Source organism: Ctenopharyngodon idella, chromosome 19 (genome assembly GCF_019924925.1).
Source record: "Ctenopharyngodon idella isolate HZGC_01 chromosome 19, HZGC01, whole genome shotgun sequence".
Taxonomy (NCBI): domain Eukaryota; kingdom Metazoa; phylum Chordata; class Actinopteri; order Cypriniformes; family Xenocyprididae; genus Ctenopharyngodon; species Ctenopharyngodon idella.
The window spans coordinates 15,839,064-15,856,635 of NC_067238.1; the positions used below are offsets into that span (position 1 = coordinate 15,839,064).

At 35.7% G+C, this 17,572-nt stretch overlaps 3 protein-coding genes across 3 annotated transcripts in view; all 3 read right to left on the minus strand.

Annotated features, from left to right (window-relative positions):
- Nucleotides 1-5,942, minus strand: part of eva1bb (eva-1 homolog Bb (C. elegans)) — a 16,102-nt gene extending 10,160 nt beyond the window's left edge. The window contains exon 1 of the mRNA XM_051872235.1: nt 5,810-5,942. The gene's annotated coding sequence lies outside the window, so the exon portion shown is untranslated. The remainder of the gene's footprint in view (nt 1-5,809) is intronic.
- On the minus strand, nt 2,968-7,133 carry lsm10 (LSM10, U7 small nuclear RNA associated). The gene is made up of 2 exons (XM_051872236.1): nt 7,012-7,133; nt 2,968-3,578 (listed from the first exon to the last, which is right to left on the minus strand). Exons 1-2 carry the CDS (start codon nt 7,022-7,024, stop codon nt 3,208-3,210), a joined length of 384 nt encoding a protein of 127 aa, XP_051728196.1. The 5' UTR covers nt 7,025-7,133; the 3' UTR covers nt 2,968-3,207.
- On the minus strand, nt 7,014-17,535 carry oscp1a (organic solute carrier partner 1a). Its single transcript, XM_051872234.1, has 11 exons — nt 17,273-17,535; nt 16,502-16,531; nt 15,404-15,558; nt 13,206-13,373; nt 12,909-12,989; nt 12,599-12,702; nt 12,327-12,455; nt 9,209-9,272; nt 8,901-9,046; nt 7,662-7,722; nt 7,014-7,133 (listed from the first exon to the last, which is right to left on the minus strand). The coding sequence occupies exons 1-11, from the start codon at nt 17,382-17,384 to the stop codon at nt 7,014-7,016; spliced, it is 1,170 nt and encodes a 389-aa protein (XP_051728194.1). The 5' UTR covers nt 17,385-17,535.
- Between the last annotated feature and the right edge of the window lie 37 nt (nt 17,536-17,572).

Sequence of the window (17,572 nt, forward strand, 5' to 3'; positions counted from 1 at the left end):
AAATGAATGTCTGGTATTGTAGTTTATACACTAAAACAGTGGCCTTGAATAAGAAACGTTTTGATGCCAAGGACCCTAAAATATGACAATCCCCTCATGAAAGAACCTTTCAAGGCAGTTATATAATTAAGCCCCTAATAAAAAATAGTATGAAATTATAAAAACATAAAAAAAGAAAGAAATGGCATGTTTATGCTGTTGTAAAGGCAAAATTTATTTAAATATTTAGATGCTTTTCACAATAAATATTGTCCAAATCAGTTCTACACAGAATAACATAAAATCCATACCATACAAAAATTAAAAAATTGATCAATAAAAAGTTAAAAAGAACAGCATTTATTCAAAATAGAAATCTTTTCTAACAATATAAATCTTTACTATCACTTTTTATCAATTTAACACATTCTTGCTTAATAAAAGTATTAATTTCTTTCAAAAGAAAGAAAGAAAAATTACTGATCCCAAACTTTTGAATGATAGTGTATATTGTTACAAAAGATTTTTATTTTAAATAAATGCTGTTCTTTTTTAAAACTTTTTATTCATCAGAGAATCCTGAAAAAGTATCACAGGTTATAAAAAAACATTGATAATAAATCATCATATTAGAATGATTTCTGAAGGATCATGTGACACTGAAGACTGGAGTAATGATGCTGAAAATTCAGCTTTGATCACAGGAATAAATTATATTTTAAAATATATTAAAATAGAAAACCATTATTTTAAATTGTAATAATATTTGAATATATTTTAAAATATAATTTATTCCTGTAATCAAATCTGAAATCTTCAGTGTCACATGATCCTTCAGAAATCATTCTTTGAATAGAAAATTCAAAAACAGCATTTATTTATTTGAAATAGAAATCTATTGTAACATTATAAACTGTCACTTTTGGTTAATTTAATGCATCCTTGCTCAATAAAAGTATTCATTTTTATAATAATAAAAAAATTAATCTTTAAAAAAAATTGCTGACCTCAAACTTTTGAAAGGTAGTAGTGTATATCATTTTTTCCTCAAGTATTGTCTCTTTGTCTGAGTCATTGGTTTATCATCAAAATCATCAAAACCCCGTCTGATTAAAAGGATTTTTGTACAACCACGCCCTGCTCACTTTTTCTTCAGAAAAAAAAAAGATTTACAGTATTAATGTTTACAAAAGGAGCCAAAATAAATGCCCAGAGCTTTTTCTTGTTTCTGTTTGTCTTTCAACATTCAAACACTCGGGCACCTATGATGTCTCTTTCAGCGTGTGCAGGCTTGAATAAGGCCACACGCCCAGCCTCTGGGACGGGCCACGTCTAACGTGCCAGAGAGATCTCTGTCTGTTGAGTTGAGGGTTAACCCTGTGGGGTGGGACAGAACAGGAAACGCCTACAGTGGGCACAGCGCCTGCCGCTTCAAGCTACTGCGGGATTAAAAGAGCTCTTTGTGTTCCCTCCCGTCTGACGAGAGTTACACACCTGAAGCAGCTCTAAACCCTGCGTTGTCCCATCTTTGACTGTATAATGAGCCATGCTCTTCAGATAAGTGTTTGTTGAGTGTGACAGAGATGAAATTATATATTATATGGGCAACATAATTGGGAAATTTAGGATGTGAAAATGAAAGGTAAATGCAGGTTGAACTGAATCCACTGAGATTGAACTTAAAGGGATAGTTATTTTTATGATGGACGGATGCAGTTTTTTGGGCTTCAAAATCTCGCCCCCATTCACTACCATTATAAAACTTGCAAGAGCCAGGATATTTTTAAATATATCTCCGATTGTTCGCCTGAAAAAGATACACCTAGGATGGCTTGAAGGTGAGTAAATCATGGGATAGTTTTCATTTTTGGGTGAACTATCCCTTTAAATGCCTGTCCTGAGATGATCATGCACCAAATTCCCATCATAAGGGACAAAGGGCCACTTTTTCCTGTTTATAATACTGCAAACAAACTTTATTTGATAGTCAAACACTGCATATAATAAAAAGCAACCCCTTAAAAAGAATCTTTCCCTAAATGGATTCCAATTTCATCATGGGCAACGTGTAATTTTCATGTTGTGTAATGTTTTTTGTTTACCAGAATACTCCTGGTTTACTGTCACTGTGGCTTTTCTGTCCGAACAGGAATGAGGGTCATGAGTCATTTCAAAGATGATGATTATGTGGTCACAGAAAAATTCCTGTATCCTCATACGCAATTGCAAAATTTATGTATCATTCTGGAAGCAAAATAATATTGTTCTAAAATAACATGTAAAATCTCTTGCCACATTGACCACAACCAGACACAAAAACAGAATGAGGAAGCATAGGAGACAAAAGCATTCCTTCTGTTTTTAGTCTAATTTTAAGATCAAATTTGCCTGCTCATTTACATGACCATACGTAAAATTCATGTTACTACATACTTGATATTTTAATACTTACATGTTTGTCTCCAATAGCTTCCAAAGTTAGACGATTCCTCTTAAAGGGATAGTACACCCAAAAATGAAAATTTTGTCTTCATTTACTCACCCTCAAGTTGTTCCAAACCTGTATGAAATTATCGGCAGTCATCAACTGTTTGGTTACCCACATTCTTTAAAATATCTTCTTTTGTGTCCAACAGAAGAAAGAAACTCATACAGATTTGGAACAACTTTAGGACGAGTAAGTAACGACAACAATTTCATTTTTGGGTGAACTATCCCTTTAAGTCTCATCAATGACTGTTCTATTAGTTATTCATTTGATCTTAATAAATTACTGCAAATCCTAAAATCCCACAAATTCTTTACACTGCAAACAGTGTGTTAAATTGCAAATATAGGCCTTGAAGTACCAATATTTGCACAAGTAAACTCTATAAACTTAATTATAAGTGTACTTGTGGTAAAGAAATATTGACATCCCCATTAAAAACAAGAACACCTAATAAGAGGCGTTGTCTAAACAAACACATGAAAGAACTCATCAATCAATGGTTGTTTCACAACATTTATCCATTTACTGAATTTTCAAACCACCAGAGCAAAACAAAGTAAACAGAAATCACTTTTCCCACACTGTTCCTTGAGAACATATGCAGAACTATTTCAGTTACTTACTAGGAACAACAATCTACATTACTGCATTACTTTTTGCTCCATGACTGCATTACTTAAAAAAATAAATAACAAAAGCCATCCATTTGCAAGACAAACATTAATCTTGCATATAAACTATTTTTTCTTAGAGTATTCTTTCCGTCCACCGCCTGCTCCAAAGTTTCGCACGCGGTGTATTTTGGCGAGCTGGGCCTCTATTGTCTCTGTAATGTTCATGTGGTCTGGGATGTGGACGTAGCGGACATTTCGGCCAGTGACAAACAGGTCATCCATACTGGACATGCGTCCATGTCTGTCCTTGTACAGAACCTTCTCCAGCCGGATGTTCATGAAAGCGTCCACATTAATAACACGTCCCCTGGCCGTGCTCTCGTCTCGCAGGTCAACGGTGGTCACCTGACCATGCAGTCCCTGCAGGAGAATCACCAGACTGTTCTCGGCGATGGTGCGTTCACGAATCGAATGGCTCACTTCCATGTTCACCTCTGCACAGAGAAATCAGTTGGTAAATGAGATTTGTCTAGCAGTGTGAGCAATTTAAGAACCACTTTCTTTGTATATTATTTATTTTTTACTGTTCATCATGACACCAAATATGATGAAAAACCAAAATAAGCAGATAAATACTGGTGATTCTCTGCCAATTAACAGTAAAAAGGCAGCCCCAAATAAACGTACGATTAGTATTACACCTCCAGCCACATACTCAACATATTTACTGTAATGTTTTTGAGCATGCGCACACTTGCACATAATTAATGATAATTACAGGTGCCTGAGAGGCTCGGCTGGCAGACAAACCAGATATTGCAACTTATGACATGATTTGATGGAAAATATGCAAACGAGCTTTGTTGTCTAGCAAGGTGAAATGCAGAATGAAAAAGTAATAATTTCAAATGTCAAATTCATTGTATTTTCTCTGAATTTTTAAGCTACAAAAAATATAAATTAATGTATTTGCAGTAGAAAGCCTCAGGCAAAATGTCATTTGAATATGGGTCATTGATGAATAAGGTTTTTAAAAGTGTAAAAAAAACATAATGGAGATATAATTAATTTTGAAGTTTTATTAAGAGTTAACAATGAGATTATGTGGTTTTTATAATCAATTAACACTGCTTTTGTCATTTTTTACAAGATGGACAAAATTTGTCACCAAAGTCATTTGGTTTAACCAAAATTTCGGTTATACCGAATGATGATATTTTCAAACAATGCTAACAGGCTGATAACTAGCTGGCTAGCTAGCAAAAGGACAATCAAACATTTTATATTTAGTACAAGTTTTTAAAATACTACAACATTTTCCATGTTTTATAGCGGTTGTACCGAATTACCTGATGTTTAGGGACATGCGTATGAGCAAGTGAAAACATGAATTTTTCAAATAGTTAAGAGAGAGTTTGTTTTTGCTTCACGACCATGTGGTCCTTTGCAGGTGTCTGAATGATGTCACATGATATTGACCACATGACTTGATCCTAAATGGTCCCTTTATATTGGTAACTCCGAATGACATCAGTGAAATTCATTTTTCCAGACATTCTTTCTCATAGCAAAGCAACGACTTCTACACATAATTTTAATACCATTTTGCACTATGTTGATATATGATGTTATAAAATCATGCTAGAATAAAAAATATATACATTTATTACATTTTATGAAATTTTATTCACTAATTAAATGACTGTATTGGCCTTTGTCGGTTAAACCGAATGACCTTTTGACACTTCAAAATCTTTAAAATACCTTTATATGTAGCAAACATATACCTTTTGGATTCAATAAAAGAGATCTAGTTGTACTACCTTACATACTTTGGATGTCATATCTTTGTATTTTATTATTAACGCCTTTGGACGAAGAAAAAAAAAAGAGACCTGTCATGTCATTGACCCAAATACACAAAACCTTCTTGAAATGATTAGATGGGAAATATGCAAATGAGCTTTGTTGTCTAGCAAGGTGAAATGCAGAATGAAAAGTAATAATGTCAAATTAAAAATTAATGACTTTTTCTCTGAATTTTTAAGTCACAAAAAATATAAATGAATGTATTTGCAATATATAAATAAAATATCAAACAAACTGTCGATTGTATATACACACAATCCTGTTGAATTTTCGTTTTGAGGTTACACATTTCCAATATAGGTCTCATCTCTTCCAGATATATCAGTTAAAAAAACGTCACTATTTATGTGACCAGCAGCTTTAACACGTTACTTTAACTAGTATGTATTTATATGCTGCAATGGTTAACCTTTTAAACTTACTATCAAGTATTTCGGTAGTGATTAGTATCTTTTCAGTTTCACTAGTAACTATAAGATCCACATTTTCCAACTGCAATTGCAGTCTGTTTCTAGTAACAATGCAATAGTTTGGAAATAGTATTGGAATAGTGACTTAGCTGCAAAGACAACGTACTAATGACTATCTTAATACACTCACTATTGAAAAGTATCTAATGAAGTACCATCCACCGAATAGTTAGTAGCGACACTGAAAACGATACTAGTCGAGGATCATGAAAAGACGTCAACAAATATAAAACTTTCCTGTAACTGTATTTAACTAAAGATCTAGCATGCGATCAGAGAGGAATATTTCATATAATTCACTGGAACATTACACTGATCATTTAATCCTCACAGAATCCAGATTCACTCATAAATGCCATGTGAAGTAAAAATATTCGTTTTATTACCTTCCTTGGTGTTTTAACATGCTCAAAACATCATGTTTGCATCTTAATGCTTTCGAGCGACGCGCTTCGTCGCAGAGGAAAGTGACGTCATCAAGACGTACCGGATTGAAATCGTCCGCGCTCCCTCTAGCGAGTTGCTTGGATAAACTTAATAGGTGACTAGTTGTACCAGTGAATATTTGTCCGGTTAAGTTTATTCATAGAGTTTAAAAAAAAAAAAAAAAAAAAAAAAAGTTAAAGCATCCTCAGCATATTTGTATTTAACATATAATTATGTTATTTAATTGCTGTTATCCTATTTCAATACTACAACAATTATGAAATTATGAAAACAATTATGAAAACAATTATGAAACAATGAAACATTAAAACAGTAGCTAATTACTCGAAACACAACATTTAAAACCCATGTGGCAACTTGCCCCGACCTGACATGTATAATCTTGTCCTGAGAACGCAGTTCAACAATTCAATCAAATTTTATACGTCCTTGACAGTTGTTTAAATGTATGCTTTTCCTTTTGTTTACCCACCTTTTTTTTTTAATGTTATGTTTTTAGAATCTTCAATCATTATCAATAATGTCTTAATAGACTTTGTGATTCACATTGTGATTTCAGTTTATTTAGCATCAGCAGCACCGAACACTATCTAATGCCAGAAAAACAGGCTACAATGAAATTAGAATGAAGAGCAGCAGGAAATCATAGTTTTTCTGTCAGCAGAATGAAACAGGTTTTGTTCCAGTGAACTTAAATTCATGACTTTTTTCTGCAGTAAAAAAACTAGGTGACATATGAATCAGTCATTGTAGGCGTACATTAGAAGTCCAACTTCAGAAAGCAAATGTCAATCGGCTGAATTGACATTTTAGACATGATGGGTTTTTTAATTAATAATTTTCCCTTTGAAGATGTCAATAAAGGGATTTAGTCAGATCTGCCAATGTCAGGGACATTTTTCAACAAATTTGTACCTAAAATATAGTTTAAAACATTTTTAAAAAAGTTGAAAACACCACATTATGTATTTTATTTAATTTAAACTTAAATAAAATCATAAACAGTAGAATTTTGCTTGCAGATTGTTCTTAATCAGATTTCTAAATGCATGAATGCCAGGCATTTTCAAAACTCCCATTTATTTCTGTTTCCTCTCAGACCTACCACATGCTTCCTGACTCATAGTCTTCAGTGACTGACCTTTAAAGCTCATCCATCATGGCCAGCAAGTCATCTCCCTTGTTCCCGGGTCCCTCTGTCTCGCTTCCCTCTTCATCAAATTCTCCTGCTATGCGTGCCAGCTCAGTACTTGCCAGCTGATCCTGGGAATACAAAGGTAAACACTCAGGAAGTGTGTACTGACATAAGTAAGAACTGACATTTTTAAAAAAAAATTGATTTATATTGTGTCATTTTCTTTATTAAAAAAATCCCTTGAATTTAGTCTCTTTACAGTAGTATTGATGTGGTTTGAGATTACCACAAACCCAGTGTGGAATTTGAATGAGATGGAATATATTAATAATGTTGGCATGTACTTAGTAGACAAGTTATTGTCTACTAAAACATAATTGAACATTCACACTCATTCAACTCAACATTCAATGCATAAGACATTCCAGGAACAAATGTCTGGTTGCTTTTTTCTATATAACTTCCCTGTAACTTCCATTTGAATGGAATTAAAATCATATGTCAAAAAGCAAGTTAGTCTTGCCCTGGAGCAACACTGGTGTTTCTTAGCAAATGGTAACACATTTTACTAGTAGCATAGGACATTCCCAGCCCTGGGTAACAAAATAAAGCAAAACAAGGACATGAGCAGTTTTGTGAAGTGCACGACACACCACCTGTGTGACTTGTATGTTAATGACTCTAGATGACTGGTGCTCCGTTCCTTCCGAAATTCCACTGAAAAAGTTTGAGAGAAGGTTAGAGTAACAAACATTTTTACCTGTTATTGTCAATCAGTCCTTCTGTAAAATTATATTTGAAAAGAATAGTTCACCTTTATTATTCTTTGCGACACAAAATTAGATGTTGAAAATGCTTTTTATATATATATATATATATATATATATATATATATATATATATATATATATATATATATATATTAGTGCTGCCAATCGATTAAAAAAAACTAATTAATCACATTTTTTTCTGTTAGTAATCGCAATTACAAACATTGGAGTTTTGTAACTATTGTATTGTAATAATTGTAATAATTTCACAGTTACTCTCCAAATAAATTAATGTAGAAATAATTTGAATACAGTATATTTTAAATATTTGTTTAATGGCATAATTTATATTATGTTACTAATACTGCTACTGATGTCTCTATGACAGTGATTTAAAAAAAAAAAAAAAAAAAAACATTATAGACATTCAACATTACAGTACAACTAAAAGCTATCAATTTCAACATTTATTAAGATTTAAAAAATTAAAGTTAAAAAAAATTAAGATTTAAAAAACTTTTAATTGAAGTGAACTTAAAACAATCTTCACATAAAGCCATTATAATAATAAATGTCATATTTACCTGTGGAAATATACAGAAATTGAATAAAGACGTGGATCTGACGCCATCTCATTTTCTCACAACTCTTTAAGGTCTTTTAATTCGTTATTTAACTCATTTAAGACTGCTTTTATGAGGATACTCGACAAAACGGCCATTTTGGCATAATTTGTGTTATTGTTTGTTCAAGCGCGAAAGAGAACTCGATACTGGCGCTCGTCTTTATGTGCACGAGCCGTGTTTGTCACACACACAGACACGGCATTCACAGACAGCGCGTTTTCCGTTTGTGTTGTGGCGCTTGGATGGTTTAAAAGCATTTGCGTGAATAAGAGCATGATCATATAATGTAACTAGCCAAATTATGACGGAAAAAAACGGATGCTGCGTTAATTGCATTAAATATTTTTTAACGCGTTAAATTGATAGAAAATAATCGCATGCGTTAACGCGCTAATTTTGATAGCACTTTGATATATATATATAAATGACAAAGAAGCAACCATGCCTTTGAGGTTGTGTGTAGACGTGTCAGGATTATGTCTGGATTAGTAATGCTTACATGCCCTCCTCCTCCTGGTCCAAGGCCAACAGGTTGACTCTGAAACCAGCTTCCACATTCAAGAGTTTCTGCACCTCCATTCCTCCCATCAGTTTAGCGAGCAGATTGAGTTCCTCTGTGGCCAGAGGATTGGGGGTTGTGTCTGCCTGTCCAGATATTCACACAAAAATACAGTGACTTCCAGAGAGCCTTGAGTTGCAAACTCATAACATTAGTATGAAACATAGGCCTAATTTAGTTTTTTGCTTTTTTCCTCAACATGAGTTGTTCTCTTGGAATGTCCCATGATGCCTGCAGTGAGGGTGTACCTGCTTTGGTTTCCGTGTAGAGGTGGTTGGTGGATCCATGTCTTCAGGTGAAGGTGTACTGTACCTGTACAGATGTCCTCAGAAATTCACATGAGCATGAATTAAGAAATATGTTTTAGGATGATAAAACGACAAATATAAAGGTTTATTTTAAGCGTGTGCGCGCGTGTATTAATCAAAAATACAGTAAAACCGTAATATTGTGAAATATTATTACATTTTATAATAGCTGCTTTTTATTTGAATCTATGTGAATATATTTTAAAGCGTAATTTATTCCTGTGATCAAAGCTGAATTTTCAGCATCATTACTCCAGTCTTCAGTGTCACATGATCCTTCAGAAATCATTCTAATATGATGATTTGATGCTCAAGAAACATTTATTATTATTATCAATGTTGAAAACATTGCGCTGCTTAACATTTTTTGTGTAGACTGATATTTTTTCAGGATCCTTTAATGAATAGAAAGATCAAAAGAAGGGCATTTATTTGAAATATCATTTTTTTGTGACAATGTGAAATACTTCACTTTCACGTTTGTGATTAATTTAATGCATCCTTGCTGAATAAAAGTATTAATTTCTTATATATATAAATATATATGTAAGTAATAAGGTACGAGAGGCTGTGCTGCTTCGCTTCACGTCGTGCCTAACAACGCCCTTCAGTTGGACTTATTCACGATACAGCACTAGCCTTTATATATTAGTTACCACACAATACAAATATTAAAGCCAAAAATATGTATCAATGCAACTTTCATGAAGAAAACTTTCAATAAAAGCCTTCCTTCCGCCGGAAAAAATAGTCCCTGACCGTGAACAGCAACAGAAGTTACATTATTACGCCATTAGATGGCGGCAAAGACTGTCTTTATGAGTGTGTCAGTAGCGAAGACTTTTACATTGAAAAGACTGAACTGTTGTGAACACGGAACAAGACGCAACTGAAAAATGCTTTGACTAGCGCTGTCAGTCACGGGAAAACCCATTACCTGTTAAAAGGACAAGATAATACATTGGACATTTAAACAGATTTTTTTATTATGAACATAGGACTGACCTGAAGGAAAATGTTAAATCTGAATGCAGGTAATAAACTCACTCACTCGATCTCTTTCTCACAATACTCTTCTACATAATACAGTAAGCTTCAATGAACAATATCAATTGAGAACATACAGTTTGCTAAGAGTGGTTGCTAAGAGTGTTGTGTCGTGATACACAGAACCGTTGAGTGAAGCGGTCATAGCCCTGTTTTATCGTGAATAAAACACAGCTATTGACCAAGCACACAGAAGTGAGTACACCCCTCACATTTTTGTAAATATTGTAAATATTTTATTATACCTTTTCATGTGACAACACTGAAGAAATGACACTTTGCTACAATGTAAAGTAGTGAGTGTACAGCTTGTATAACAGTGTAAATTAGCTGTCCCCTCAAAATAACTCAACACACAGCCATTAATGTCTAAACCGCTGGCCGCAAAAGTGAGTACACCCCTAAGTGAAAATGTCCAAATTGGGCCAAATTAGCCATTTTCTCTCCCCAGTGTCATGTGACTCACAAGGTCTCAGGTGTGAATGGAGAGCAGGTGTGTTAAATTTGGTGTTATCGCTCTCACTCTCTCATACTGGTCACTGGAAGTTCAACATGGCACCTCATGGCAAAGAACTCACTGAGGATCTGAAAAAAATAATTGTTGCTCTACATAAAGATGGTGTAGGCTATAAGAAGATTGCCCTGAAAGACCCTGAAACTGAGCTGCAGCATGGTGGCCAAGACCATACAGCGGTTTAACAGGACAGGTTTCACTCAGAACAGGCCTCGCCATGGTCGACCAAAGAAGTTGACTGCGCATGCTCAACGTCGTGTTTGGGAAATAGATGTATGAGTGCTGCCAGCATTGCTGCAGAGGTTGAAGGGGTGGGGGGTCAGCCTGTCAGTGCTCAGACCATACGCCACACACTGCATCAAATTGGTGTGCATGGCTGTTGCCCCAGAAGGAAGCCTCTTCTAAAGATGATGCACAAGAAAGCCCGCAAACAGTTTGCTGAAGACAAGCAGACTAAGGACATGAATTACTGAAAACCATGTCCTGTGGTCTGATGAGACCAAGATAAACTTATTTGTTTCAGATGGTGTCAAGCATGTGTAGCGGCAACCAGGTGAGGAGTACAAAGACAAGTGTGTTTTGCCTACAGTCAAGCATGGTGGTGGGAGTGTCATGGTCTGGGGCTTCATGAGTGCTGTCGGCACTGGAGAGCTACAGTTCATTGAGGGAACCATGAATGAGCAGAGCATGATCCCCTCCCTTCAGAGACTGGGCCACAGGGCAGTATTCCAACATGATAATGACCCCAAACACACCTCCAAGACGACCACCGCCTTGCTAAAGAATGTCTCCAGACCTAAACCCTATTGAGCATCTGTGGGGCATCCTCAAATGGAAGGTGGAGGAGCGCAAGGTCTCTAACATCCACCAGCTCTGTGATGTTGTCATGGAGGAGTGGAAGATGACTCCAGTGGCAACCTGTGAAGCTCTGGTGAACTCCATGCCCAAGAGGGTTAAGGCAGTGCTGGAAAATAATGGTGGCCACACAAAATATTGACACTTTGGACCCAATTTGGACATTTTCACTTAGGGGTGTACTCACTTTTGTGGCCAGCGGTTTAGACATTAATGGCTGTGTGTTGAGTTATTTTGAGGGGACAGCAAATTTACACTGTTATACAAGCTGTACACTGCTACAATGTAAAGTAGTGAAAGTGTCATTTCTTCAGTGTTGTCACATGAAAAAATATAATAAAATATTTACAAAAATGTGAGGGGTGTACTCGCTTCTGTGATATACTGTATATAAATATGGCTGTTTACTTTAATGATAATTTGATATTTATAATAAATAATTATCTCTTAAATGACATGGCTAAATAAATTTTATATTTTAAATGTATTTAAATGTCTATAATATATAATAAAATATATTTATTACGTTTTATTGTAATTAATTACATTTATTATTGTTATTATTTTATTATTGACATTTGTTTACAATTAATGTAATATTTAAAAATAAAAAAATTCCTAATTATTAATTTTCATATTTACATGTTGGTGCCCAAAAGTGTGACCCTGTCTCCAGAGAGGTCAAACGAGGCCTGGCGTACAGCACTTGTGTAGCTTCCTCCACTGGGGAACCTTGTTCTTCTCACCTCACGCCCTTTCGCATTAAACCACCTGTAAGACAAGTATGCTTAATGCGGTTCTGAATGAACAAACAATGTTTGCATATGAGTGTGTATGACTGTAAGGATATGATCTTATTCCTATGAAGCGTCTGTGTTTTCAAAACAGTGACCTCTGACCATCACCTGCCTTACCTAATTAAACCAGGAGCCTCAAATCCGTGAGGCACCGGCCCTGAGGTCTGCAGCACAAAATGCCCGTTAGGGTTCTGGATTTTTTCTTTCAAGAAAATTGAGACCTGTGAAAGAAAATGTCACAAATCTCATGAAATCAGTAAGTGTGACTCCAGCTACATGACTAAATAACTACGCTTGAATGCTCTTACAAAAAATGTCATAACTTAGTAATGATTTGCATACAGCCGTATGATCTGCCAGCGATGCCAGCAATCCATTTCAAACACTCAGAAAGAACAACAAGCTTTCACAGAAGTAAACTGCTCACCCTGATTTGCATATCTTGAAAGAGAACCAGCAGCATATGTCGGATGAGTTGAAACTCACCATCGGATAAGGGTGTGTATACCTTAGAAAGAGGTGAAGTATGCACTAAAAAATAACAATAACCTTGCATGGCACAAAAAAGCAACTTGATAAGTGATAGATTATAGATAGATTTACTTCACAACAAGAAAAAGAATCTTTACAACAGTTTATAAAGAGATACAATTATATATTTTTACAGATAATGAAACGAGATGTTCACACCACATTAGCAGGCTAGTTTCTGGAGGGCATTTACCTCAATAAGCTGCCGCTGCGCTTCGTTGATCTGGTTAACGAGGCTGGGATTATCCTTAACCAGTTCCTTGATGGTGTCCGTGTGGTTGAAGGTGACGAGCAGTAAATCTTGTGGACGTGGACACAGAACGATCTGATACTTAAAGGCCATAGTCATCAAATCATACAGCTACAAAAACAACACAAATTTAAACAGGTAATCAGTATTAAATGTAGACTGTGAACATTGTGTGTGAAATAACTTGAAAAATGTGCTTCGAATTAATTGGTTTTAAAGTCAGAAATATTATTGAATGTACCTGACTACATTTAAATAATTTTTTCCTGGGTTGGAACAGGTAGAAATAACACCATTCAACAGTTACATAACTGTGTAAAATGTTAATGGTTCATAGAGAATTTAAATAATGCTAAAAATGCTTTTTTGTTTTTTTAATATTCAGAAGTATAGTGTTCAGGAACATAAGTAAAGCTTTTTTTTCTCATTTTTCTTTTCGGACACTGCATGTTTTTTTTTTGTTTTTGTTTTTTTTTTCAAAATCAAAATTGACAGTTCTTATTTTTTATGAAATATTGCCATGTATATTATAAATGATTTATCTGTGCACATCATTATTTTTTTTTTCAAATTCATGTGCCCTCATAATCTTAAATCAAACTTCTCACTCTTGCAGCAACATCTCTTCTCTGATGACACGTTTACAGGCGTGAGGGCAGGACAACCAATCATTCACATGAGATCCTCCAATAGCAAACCACAACCATCCAATCAATTTCCCATGGACAAAATCAAGTCCCTCCCTGCGTTTTTTTTCTTGTTCGAGAAGCCATTTCACTCAGATATACACTCACCAGCCACTTTATTAGGTACACCTTGCTAGTACGAGGTTGAACCCTCTTTTGCCTTCAGAACTGCCTTAATTCTTCATGGCACAGATTCAACAAGGTGGTTCAAACATTCCTCATTGACATGAGACCATCACACAGTTGCTGCAGATTTGTCGGCTGCTCATCCATGATGTGAATCTCCTGTTCCTCCTCATCCCAAAACTGCTCTAATGGATTGAGATCTGGTTACCGTGGAGGCCATTTGAGTATAGTGAACTCACTGTCATGTTCAAGAAACCAGTTTGAGATGATCTGAGCTTTGTGACATAGTGCGTTATCCTGCTGGAAGTAGCCATCAGAAGATGTGTAAACTGTGGTCATAAAGGGATGGACATGGTCGGCAACAATACTCAAGTAGGCTGTGGTGTTTAAACGATGCGCAATTGGTATTAAGAGGCCCAAAGTGTGCCAAGGAAATCCTCACACCATTACACCAGCAGCAGCCTGATCCATGCTTTATTGGCAAAATCGAGTCTCATCAGACCAGGCAACATTTCTCCAATGTTCTATTGTCCGATTTTGGTGATCCCGTGCGAATTGTAGCCTCAATTTCCTGTTGTTAGCTGACAGGAGTGTCATCTGCTGCTGCATCTCATCTGCTTCAAGGGTGGACGTGTTGTGTGTTCAGAGATGCTCTTCTGCAGACCTCGGTTTTTACGAGTGCTTATTTGAGTGTCTGTTGACCTTTCTATCAGCTCGAACCAGTCTAGCCGTTCTCCCCTGATCTCTGACATAAACAAGGCATTTTCGCCCACAGAACTGCTGCTCACTGAATATTTTCTCTTTTTCGAACGATTTTTTGTAAACTCTAGAGATGGTTGTGTGTGAAAATCCCAGTCGATCAGCAGTTTCTAAAATACTCAGACCAGCCCGTCTGGCACCCACAATCAAGCCATGTTCAAAGTCACTTAAATCACCTTTCTTTTCCATTCCTATGCTCATTTTGAACTTCAGCAGATCGTTTTGACCATAGATGTGTCTTATTTCAAAGGCTGCATCTTTTCATACATCATAAAGGATGCCATCATGTGATTGGCTGATTAGATATTTGTTTTAACAAGCAGTTGTACAGGTGTACCTAATAAAGTGTACGGTGAGTGTACGTCACAATAGAGAAGCAACTTCTGTTTATGCTGACTTTAATATAGTTGAATTGTTTGCTTGTTGTATGTACATTGGCTTTGTTTTTTTAACATTTAGTAACCTGTTGATGATGGCATATTTTTAAGTCATGGCAAATTTTAAGTTCAAGTTTAAGTTCAGTCAAGACATTTATTTGTTTTTGCATGGGGAGAGGGGGAGTTTGGATACCTTGTCCATGCTGGCCAGGTTAAGACGCATAATGGAGGCATGTGCTATCCGTGTCAGAACTGTCCGCAGGGCTTGGTGGGAATACAGATCCTGCGGCCGCAAGAGCTCCTCTAGAAATGCCTTATTAAACATGGTGCCCACTATATCATTCATAACTACAGAAAGAGAATGACAAGTGAGAAAAGATGGTATGTCACTTACCTTAGAATCTTAATTTTGGATTAAATGAATTAATTAGGGGAAAAAACAGACTATTCTTTGGATTATTAGGTAACACTTTACAATAAGGTCTCATTTGTTTACATTAGTTAATGTATTAGCTAACACAAACTTACAAAGAGCAATACATTCGTTACAGTATCTTTGTTAACATTTGTTAATACAAATACACCTGTTCATTGTTTGTTCACACGAGTTCACATTGCATTAACTAATGTTAACTTTTTTTAACTAATGTTAAATGCAACATTTGATTTTAATAATGTATGAGTAAATGACACTTAATGTTGAAATTAACATTAAGATTAATAAATGCTGTAGAAGTATTGTTTATTCTTAATGTTAACTAAAGTAGTTAACTAATGAAACCTTATGTAAAGTGTTACAGACAGTGCTTGAAGTGGAATAATAAAAGTGGCGGTACTCCCGATGCTTGGTTCAAAACACGCTCCAGAAGAAGGGAGCGCGCAGCGGCCAGTGGGCTTCCGTACGTGCAACGTGTCAGAAGTGGCAGTATGCTAAAGGTAAAAATAGAGAAGTGCCGAATTTCGACCCCCTGCCAAATTATTACCCCCTCGTTGAAGTCGCTACCTGATTGCCTAATCTTAGCCCCACCCCTAATCCTAAACCTACCAATACTAGGGGGGGTAATAATCTGGAAAGGGGTCGAAATTCGGCACAACACATGTACTGTTTACTGGTGCGTACAGGCCCATTGCAAGCACTGGTTACAGATTATTATATGGGGTGCTCAACATGTAGGTGGCTTTTTTTTTTTACACATGTGTTTTTGCTACAAATAAACTGCATGGCACAAGTACCACATATCAGATATTTAGAACAAACTTAATAGGAAGGAAGATAAAAAAAATATTGTACCTCTTTTCCTGTCATCTTCTGTCCAAACACCTGCAAAAGAGAGTTCAGGTCAAATTCCTGTTACATTTGAATGAGTTCATGCAATTCCCCATCACAGGACACAGCATGAGTGTAATTGAGCATTAGACATGGTTCATTAATCTGTCTGTAACACAAATTGCCTTCTGACAACAGCTGAGATTGAATCACATCATGCACGTTGGACTTATTCCTGAAATTTCTATGAAAACAAATCTCATTATATTTACTATTAGTAAAAACAAAAATATTGCAGACTGCAGAGCTAAAATTTCAGTTGAAATGATACAGGGTTACTCCACTGTATTTCTAGAACTTCTAGCTTAGTGGTTCTTAACTGGTTTTGCTTCAGGGCACAGGTTTATTGTGTAACAGTATAAACATGTCTTTAAAAACAAACTTTAATATTTAATATTACTATTGCCAAGAATTGCACAGATGCAATAATGACTGACATCTGAATAGACTGAATAGGAAGATTAACGATCAGTGGCACACTTGTGGATGTGGCTTCGATGTTCAAACTTTTATTATTTGCATTTTATTTTATTTTATTATTTGCATTTAACAAATTTCCCCCGTTTTCCAAAAAAAATTGTTTTTATTTCCATAATACATTAATAAAACAAACAAGATGTGCAAGGCAGACAAAAGTCATTTTGATGCACTAGTTGTTAATAGTTTACTAAAGCAGGAGTCGTTAGTTAAGCAGCTGTTATGAGCTATATGGGGGTCGAGACTACTGTTGGTTACCTCTCTGAGTTTTATCATCGTTTTCATCCTGCGCTCGGAGGCGCTGATCCAGAATGTAGATCATTTCTCCGCCGAGGTTTATGATGAGCAAAGGAAGAGTTCTTTGAGACATGCTGAATGAGTTAATGTATTAGCTGCTAACTTTTTATATCACGAACTTGTAACTGCAGTTGTGCAAGTTCATTTTCTTCTGGTATACGACGCAGACGGTCACATCAAACGCGCGAGCTTTTAGCTGAGCATTATGACGTCGCGTAATGCCACGCTGACCCGCTGCTCCTGCGCGCGCGCTCACACACA